At 47.7% G+C, this 9,490-nt stretch overlaps 1 protein-coding gene across 3 annotated transcripts in view; it reads left to right on the top strand.

The window, feature by feature from the left end:
• The window catches only part of vipas39 (VPS33B interacting protein, apical-basolateral polarity regulator, spe-39 homolog), a 32,731-nt gene that overhangs the window by 8,612 nt on the left and 14,629 nt on the right, over positions 1–9,490 (top strand). For all 3 annotated transcript variants that reach the window (XM_072440058.1, XM_072440057.1, XM_072440059.1), the window contains exons 5-9: positions 319–357; positions 495–559; positions 1,207–1,263; positions 7,317–7,409; positions 8,091–8,124. In XM_072440058.1, the coding sequence (XP_072296159.1) occupies positions 319–357; positions 495–559; positions 1,207–1,263; positions 7,317–7,409; positions 8,091–8,124 (288 nt within the window). The remainder of the gene's footprint in view (positions 1–318; positions 358–494; positions 560–1,206; positions 1,264–7,316; positions 7,410–8,090; positions 8,125–9,490) is intronic.

Genomic DNA, 9,490 nt, shown 5'->3' with positions numbered 1-9,490 from the left:
TGCATAATGCACCTGCATAATGCACCTGCATAACGCACCTGCATAACGCACCTGCATAACGCACCTGCACAACGCACCTGCACAACGCACCTGCACAACGCACCTGCACAACGCACCTGCATAACGCACCTGCATAATGCACCTGAAAGCTAGCAAAGCACGTTAGCAACAGCTTTAGCCACGCCCCTCACACACACACACTAGCTTTAGCCACGCCCCTCACACACACTAGCTTTAGCCACGCCCACAGACCAAACCTTGGACACAGGTGTAGTCCAGGTTCTTGTGCTGCTCATGACCTGATCCTGTGCGTTGCAGGTAAATCCAGCAGAGGGAGCTACACAAGCTTCAGTGACTGTGAGTCCAAGCTCTTCATGTTTATTATCAAATATAATTTGATGACCTGACTCTAACCTCTGACCTTTGACCCCTGACTCTAACCCTGACCTATGACCCCTGACTCTGACCCTGACCTCTGACCCTGTGTGTTGCAGCGATCCCAGAGCCTTCTTCTCGACTCTTTGCTCCAGAGCTCAGGAGGCCACGTGCAGACTACAAGGTTCTGCTCCTGAAACTGTTCTAGTCCTGCTTTGGTTCTAGTTCTGGTCCGGTTCTAGTTCTGGTCCGGTTCTAGTCCTGCTCCGGTTCTAGTCCTGCTCCGGTTCTAGTTCTGGTCCGGTTCTAGTCCTGCTCCGGTTCTAGTCCTGGTCCGGTTCTAGTCCTGGTCCGGTTCTAGTCCTGCTCCGGTTCTAGTCCTGCTCCGGTTCTAGTCCTGGTCCGGTTCTAGTTCTGGTCCGGTTCTAGTCCTGCTCCGGTTCTAGTCCTGCTCCGGTTCTAGTTCTGGTCCGGTTCCAGTCCTGCTCCGGTTCCAGTCCTGCTCCGGTTCTAGTCCTGGTCCGGTTCTAGTCCTGCTCCGGTTCCAGTCCTGCTCCGGTTCTAGTTCTGCTCCGGTTCTAGTCCTGGTCCGGTTCTAGTTCTGGTCCGGTTCTAGTCCTGCTCCGGTTCTAGTCCTGCTCCGGTTCCAGTCCTGCTCCGGTTCCAGTCCTGCTCCGGTTCTAGTTCTGGTCCGGTTCTAGTCCTGCTCCGGTTCTAGTCCTGCTCCGGTTCTAGTCCTGGTCCGGTTCTAGTTCTGGTCCAGTTCTAGTCCTGCTCCGGTTCTAGTCCTGCTCCGGTTCTAGTCCTGGTGTAAAGTCCTCTGTGTTTCAGGACTTTGTGGGTGATTTGTCTCCAGAGGAGTCGGTCCAGAGACTCCAACAGGGAAAGGTCAGTGTGTGCTTTAGCAAGGGGGCGGGGCACCTGCAGGGGGCGGGGCACCTGCAGGGGGCGGGGCACCTGCAGGGGGCGGGGCACAGACGCGCGACATAAAACCTCATGGTCACTTTTACAGTATTTGATCGTGTCATAGTTCTCGCTGCACAAGTCATGAGCAAACTACACTATGTACACTATATACACTATATACACTATGTACACTATGTACACTATGTACACTATGTACACTATGTACACTATGTACACTATGTACACTATATACACTATATACACTATATACACTATATACACTATGTACACTATGTACACTATGTACACTATGTACACTATGTACACTATGTACACTATGTACACTATATACACTATATACACTATATACACTATGTACACTATGTACACTATGTACACTATGTACACTATATACACTATGTACACTATATACACTATATACACTATGTACACTATAGGCAAGGCAAGGCAAGTTTATTTGTGTCGCACATTTCATACACAGGGCAATTCAAAGTGCTTCACACAGCAGGAAAAATGCATTAAAATCACAAAGAAATGACAGAAACAGAAATACAATACAATTAACTAAATCAAAAATAAAAATAGAGAATTTCTCTAAAGAAAGACCTTTTAATTTGAATACATTTAAAAGGGGCTATTTTTAAGGTAACATTTAAAGGTGTAGGGTACTACCTCAAAATAGTCCCAGATACATCTTTTAGTATTTAAAATGTCAAAAATAAAATAATTCAAGACATAAAAGAGAAGAGTGCAAAGAAAAATCCTTTCACTATATACACTATATACACTATATACACTACACTATGTACACTATATACACTATATACACTATATACACTATATAAGATAAGATAAGATATTCCTTTATTGTTCCACATGGGGAAATTTCATTGGTGCAACGCAGGTAGATACAGAGGCAGATACAGAAGAACAGATCACTTATAGGAAGTCTGAAAAACACTTTCAGTAGAAGATCTCCTATAAACAAATAAAAACTCCCATAGACAAATAAATAAATAAATACCATTGCATGTGATCACGACAGTAATTGCACATGAATATGTGTCACGACAGCACATAGATTGCACATGAATTTTACATGAATTGCACATGAATTCCAACAGCAATTGCACATATGACAGAATTGCACATCAGTATTAGGTTAGGTCAGTATTGCGAGTGTTCAGTACTAACAGTTTTTGTTATAAAGTCTGACAGCAGCAGGAAGGAAAGACCTACGGAACCTTTCCTTCGCACATCGAGGGTGGATCAGTCTCTCACTGAAGCTGCTCTCCAGAGCGGAGAGAGTGTCCTGCAGGGGGTGACATTCATGGTCCAGCATAGATGTGAATCTAGCCAGGACCCTCCTGTCCCCCACCTCCTGCACCGAGTCCAGAGCACAGCCCAGGACGGAGCTGGACTTCTTGATGACTCTGTCCAGCTTCCTCCTCTCCCTCTCTGTGATGCTGCTGCTCCAGCAGGCCACACCGTACAGGAGGGCCGATGCCACCACAGAGTCGTAGAAGGTCTTCAGGAGTGGCCCTGTCACTCCAAAAGACCTGAGTCTCCTCAGGAGGTAGAGCCGACTCTGGCTCCTCCTGTACAGTGCGTCTGTGTTATGAGTCCAGTCCAGTTTGTGGTTCAGATGAACACCCAGGTACTTGTATGAGTCCACTCTCTCAATGTCCCGTCCCTGGATGTTCACTGGTGAGGGGGCAGTGGGGTGGCGTCTGCGGAAATCCACCACCATCTCCTTGGTCTTCCCCGCGTTGATGAGGAGGTGGTTCCGCTGACACCAGTCCACAAAGTCCTGCTCCAGTCCTCTGTACTCCGCGTCATCGTCGTCCGTGATGAGTCCGATGATGGCAGAGTCGTCAGAGAACTTCTGCAGGACACAGCTGTCCGTGTCATGTCTGAAGTCTGCAGTGTAAAGGGTGAAGAGAAAGGGCGCGAGGACAGTGCCCTGGGGCGCCCCCACACTGCAGGTCCGAGTGTCAGACACACAGTTCCGGGCTCTCACAAACTGGGGTCGGTCTGTGAGGTAGTCCAGAATCCACTCTGCCAGGTCATACTCCACACCAGCCGTCTCCAGCTTGTCCCTCAGGAGCAGCGGCTGGATGGTGTTGAAGGCACTGGAGAGATCGAAGAACAGGATCCTCACAGAGCTGCCAGGCTTTTCCAGGTGAGAGAGAGAGCGGTGCAGCAGGGAGATGACGGCGTCCTCCACTCCGATGCCAGACCGATATGCAAACTGCAGCGGGTCCATGCCTGAGCTCACGGTGGAGCGGAGGTGGTCCAGGACCAGCCGCTCCAGTGTCTTCATCAGGTGGGACGTGAGAGCCACTGGCCTGAAGCTGTTGAGGTCTTTGGGGCGCGGTGTCTTAGGCACAGGTACCAGACAGGAGGTCTTCCAGACCTGTGGTACCAGACAGGAGGTCTTCCAGACCTGTGGTACCACCCTCAGCTTCAGGCTCATGTTGAGGACATGCTCCATAACTCCACACAGTTCATCTGCGCAGGACTTAAGGAGCCTGGGGCTGATGCCATCAGGTCCTGCTGCCTTCCTCACTTTAATCCTCTTCAGCTCACTCCTCACCTGTGCTGCTGTGACAGTCAGTGGTTAGCAGGGGGACTGTGTGCTGGGGGGATGGGTGAGTCCAGGCGAAGTGGGGAGCTGATGGTCCGGGGCAGATAAGCGAAGAGGAACAGATGCAGGGCATTGTCCAGCTGTGGAAGAGGGAGCATGCAGCTGTGCAGGGGGAGGGGCGGGTGACCGATCAAACCTCAAGAAGTGAGCATTTAAATCATTCACCCACTGTAGATCCCCCTCCGTCTGGGCAGGGGGGATTTTGAAGCCCGAGATGGTTTTCAGGCTCCTCCACACACCCTGAATGTTCTTTTGCTGCAGCTGCTCCTCCATCCTCCTCTTGTAGCCGGCCTCAGCCTGCCTGATCCTCCTCCTCAGCTCCTTCTGCACAGTCCTCAGCTCCTCCTTGTTCCCTGACCTGAAGGCTCTCTTCTTCTCCTTCAGCAGAGCCTTCAGTTCACGGTTAATCCATGGCTTGTTGTTTGGAAAACACCGCACCGTCCGGGAGGGAACAATGTTCTCAAAACAGAAGTTGATGTAGTCCGTGATGCACTCTGTGATGGTGTTGATGTCCTCCCCATGTGGGTCATAAAGCTCAGTCCAGACAGTGGTGCTGAAGCAGTCCCTCAGAGCCTCCTCGCTCTCAGCAGACCACATCCTCACCTCACAGGACACCACAGGCTGCCTGCGCACGATGGGTTCATACACAGGCCTCAGATGTACAAGGTTGTGGTCCGAGCTGCCCAGGGGAGGGAGGGGGGAAGAGGAATAAGCCTCCTTGGTGTTGGCAAAAAACAAGTCCAATGTTCTATTGTCTCTGGTGGGGCAGGTAACATACTGGGTGTATGTTGGTAGGACAGAAGAGGGAGAAGCGTGGTTAAAGTCACCAGAGATGAGGAAGAGAGCCTGTGGGCGCTGTGTTTGCAGCCTACAAGTGCAGGAGAGCAGTGCTTCACAAGCATTTTCAGCATTGGCAGACGGGGTCACATAGACCGCGATCAAAATCACATGTGAGAACTCCCGGGGCAGATAGTATGGCCTCATGCCAATAGCCAATAGTTCAATATCCTTGTTACACAGCTGCTGCTTCACTGTGCAGTGTTCGGGTTTGGACCAGCTCGTGTTCACATACACCGCGAGACCGCCTCCTCTTTTCTTCCCGGATTCTCTAGTTCTGTCGCCCGCAGCAGATGAAAATTGTCCAAACCTACAATAGAGTCTGGCATTTCTGCTGTTAACCAGGTCTCTGTGAAAATCAAGACGCTGCTGTCCCTATAAATCCTCTGGGACCGCATGAGGCACGCTATTTCCGTCATTTTATTTTGAAGGGACCTCACGTTACCCATGACTACGGCGGGAACCGACTTCCTGTTTTCTCCTCTCTTCTCTCGGAGTTTACGTCCAGCACGTCTGCTTCGTTGCGTTTTCCTTAGGATGTCCGCCGGGATAACGTGACGATCTCCGGGTAAGACGACTGTTCTCCGCAGTTTCATGAGTTCCTCCTTCGTGTAAACGCGGTACTGCACCGGGCGGGGGGCGGGGCCGGAGCCGGGGGGCGGGGCCGGAGCCGGAGCCGGGGGGCGGGACCGGAGCCGGGGGACTCAGAGCCAAGACACATCGCAACGACACGACGAAAACACTCAATCCAGCCGAATAAAGTCAAAACAAGTTAATTTAAAGCGATTCCAGTACACTATGTACACTATATACACTATATACACTATGTACACTATGTACACTATGTACACTATGTACACTATATACACTATATACACTATGTACACTATGTACACTATGTACACTATATACACTATATACACTATATACACTATGTACACTATGTACACTATGTACACTATATACACTATGTACACTATATACACTATATACACTATGTACACTATGTACACTATAGACACTATGTACACTACGTACACTATATACACTATGTACACTATATACACTATGTACACTATATACACTACACTATGTACACTATATACACTATGTACACTATGTACACTATATACACTATGTACACTATATACACTATATACACTATATACACTATGTACACTATGTACACTATAGACACTATGTACACTACGTACACTATATACACTATGTACACTATATACACTATGTACACTATATACACTACACTATGTACACTATATACACTACACTATGTACACTATATACACTACACTATATACACTATGTACACTATATACACTATATACACTATGTACACTATATACACTATATACACTATATACACTATATACACTATGCACATTATGTACATTATGTACACTATATACACTATGCACATTATGTACATTATGTACATTATGTACACTATGTACACTATGTACACTATGTACACTATGTACACTATATACACTATGTACACTATATACACTATGCACATTATGTACATTATGCACATTATGTACATTATGTACATTATGTACACTATGTACACTATGTACACTATGTACACTATGTACACTATATACACTATATACACTATGCACATTATGTACATTATGCACATTATGTACATTATGTACATTATGTACACTATATACACTATGTACACTATGTACACTATATACACTATATACACTATGTACACTATATACACTATGTACACTATATACACTATGTACACTATATACACTATGCACATTATGTACATTATGCACATTATGTACATTATGTACACTATGTACACTATGTACACTATGTACACTATGTACACTATGTACACTATATACACTATGTACACTATATACACTATGTACACTATATACACTATGCACATTATGTACATTATGCACATTATGTACATTATGTACATTATGTACACTATATACACTATGTACACTATGTACATTATGTACACTATACACATTATATACATTATATACACTATATACACGTTTGTAAGGACTAAACTAGGTTTAGGTCCTGGTCCGGTCCTGGTCCTGGTCCCCCTCCTGGTCCCGGTCCTGGTCCCCGTCCTGGTCCTGGTCCTGGTCCAGTCCTGGTCCTGTTCCCCCTCCTGCTCCTGGTCCAGTCCTGGTCCTGGTCCCCCTCCTGGTCCTTGTTCAGTCCTGGTCCTGGTCCTGGTCCAGTCCTGGTCCCGGTCCTTGTCCCCCTCCTGGTCCTTGTTCAGTCCTGGTCCTGGTCCTGGTCCTGGTCCTGGTCCTGGTCCTGGTCCAGGTCCAGTCCTGGTCCTGGTCCCCCTCCTGGTCCTTGTTCAGTCCTGTTCCTGGTCCTGGTCCAGTCCTGGTCCAGTCCTGGTCCTTGTCCCCCTCCCCCTCCTGGTCCTTGTTCAGTCCTGGTCCTGGTCCTGGTCCAGTCCTGGTCCTGGTCCTGGTCCTGGTCCAGTCCTGGTTCAGAGCCTCTTGTGTTTCAGCGTGTGGCGTTGGAGAGGTTTCGGTCTCTTCAAGACAAACTTCTGCTGTTGGACTTTGCTGTGAGCGGAAATGATGGAAACGCCATCACCGCGGTAACGAACACTTAAAATATGTCTGTCCTGACCCCTGTCCTGACCCCTGTCCTGACCCCTGTCCTGACCCCTGTCCTGACCCCTGTCCTGACCTCTGTCCTCACCCCTGTCCTGTCCTGACCTCTGTCCTGACCCCTGTCATGACCCCTGTCATGACCCCTGTCCTGACCTCTGTCCTCACCCCTGTCCTGTCCTGACCTCTGTCCTCACCCCTGTCCTGTCCTGACCTCTGTCCTGACCCCTGTCCTAACCCCTGTCCTGACCCCTGTCCTGACCCCTGTCCTGACCCCTGTCCTGACCTCTGTCCTGACCTCTGTCCTCACCCCTGTCCTGTCCTGACCTTTGTCCTGACCTCTGTCCTGACCCCTGTCCTGACCTCTGTCCTGACCTCTGTCCTGACTCCTGTCCTGACCCCTGTCCTGACCTCTGTCCTGACTCCTGTCCTGACTCCTGTCCTGACCCCTGTCCTGACCTCTGTCCTGACCTCTGTCCTGACCTCTGTCCTGACCTCTGTCCTGACCTCTGTCCTGACCTCTGTCCTGACCCCTGTCCTGACCTCTGTCCTGACCTCTGTCCTGACCCCTGTCCTGACCTCTGTCCTGACCTCTGTCCTGACCCCTGTCCTGACCTCTGTCCTGACCTCTGTCCTGACCTCTGTCCTGACCCCTGGTCTCTGTGCAGGTCCTGATCTTCCTGAAGAGGACCCTGAGCAAAGGTGTGTCCTTCAGAAGCCGCTGAGACATGAAAGGACCTGTTGATGGTTCACATGTTTGACTGTTGATGGTTCATATGTTTGACTGTTGATGGTTGACATGTTTGACTGTTGATGGTTGACATGTTTGACTGTTGATGGTTGACATGTTTGACTGTTGATGGTTGACATGTTTGACTGTTGATGGTTGACATGTTTGACTGTTGATGGTTGACATGTTTGACTGTTGATGGTTGACATGTTTGACTGTTGATGGTTGACATGTTTGACTGTTGATGGTTGACATGTTTGACTGTTGATGGTTGACATGTTTGACTGTTGATGGTTGACATGTTTGACTGTTGATGGTTGACATGTTTGACTGTTGATGGTTGACATGTTTGACTGTTGATGGTTGACATGTTTGACTGTTGATGGTTGACATGTTTGACTGTTGATGGTTGACATGTTTGACTGTTGATGGTTGACATGTTTGACTGTTGATGGTTGACATGTTTGACTGTTGATGGTTGACATGTTTGACTGTTGATGGTTGACATGTTTGACTGTTGATGGTTGACATGTTTGACTGTTGATGGTTGACATGTTTGACTGTTGATGGTTCACATGTTTGACTGTTGATGGTTCACATGTTTGACTGTTGATGGTTCACATGTTTGACTGTTGATGGTTCACATGTTTGACTGTTGATGGTTCACATGTTTGACCTGTTGATGGTTCACATGTTTGACCTGTTGATGGTTCACATGTTTGACCTGTTGATGGTTGACATGTTTGACCTGTTGATGGTTGACATGTTTGACCTGTTGATGGTTGACATGTTTGACTGTTGATGGTTGACATGTTTGACTGTTGATGGTTGACATGTTTGACTGTTGATGGTTGACATGTTTGACTGTTGATGGTTGACATGTTTGACTGTTGATGGTTGACATGTTTGACTGTTGATGGTTGACATGTTTGACTGTTGATGGTTCACATGTTTGACTGTTGATGGTTCACATGTTTGACTGTTGATGGTTCACATGTTTGACTGTTGATGGTTCACATGTTTGACTGTTGATGGTTCACATGGTTGACTGTTGATGGTTCACATGTTTGACTGTTGATGGTTCACATGTTTGACCTGTTGATGGTTCACATGTTTGACCTGTTGATGGTTCACATGTTTGACCTGTTGATGGTTCACATGTTTGACCTGTTGATGGTTCACATGTTTGACCTGTTGATGGTTCACATGTTTGACCTGTTGATGGTTCACATGTTTGACTGTTGATGGTTGACATGTTTGACTGTTGATGGTTGACATGTTTGACTGTTGATGGTTGACATGTTTGACTGTTGATGGTTGACATGTTTGACTGTTGAT

The sequence above is a fragment of the Eucyclogobius newberryi genome, unplaced genomic scaffold (genome assembly GCF_026437365.1).
Source record: "Eucyclogobius newberryi isolate DKJ021-1_F unplaced genomic scaffold, fEucNew1.0.hap1 SCAF_11, whole genome shotgun sequence".
NCBI lineage: Eukaryota > Metazoa > Chordata > Actinopteri > Gobiiformes > Gobiidae > Eucyclogobius > Eucyclogobius newberryi.
Note: the sequence above shows the minus strand (reverse complement) of the source record. Positions and strands in the feature narration are given on the sequence as shown.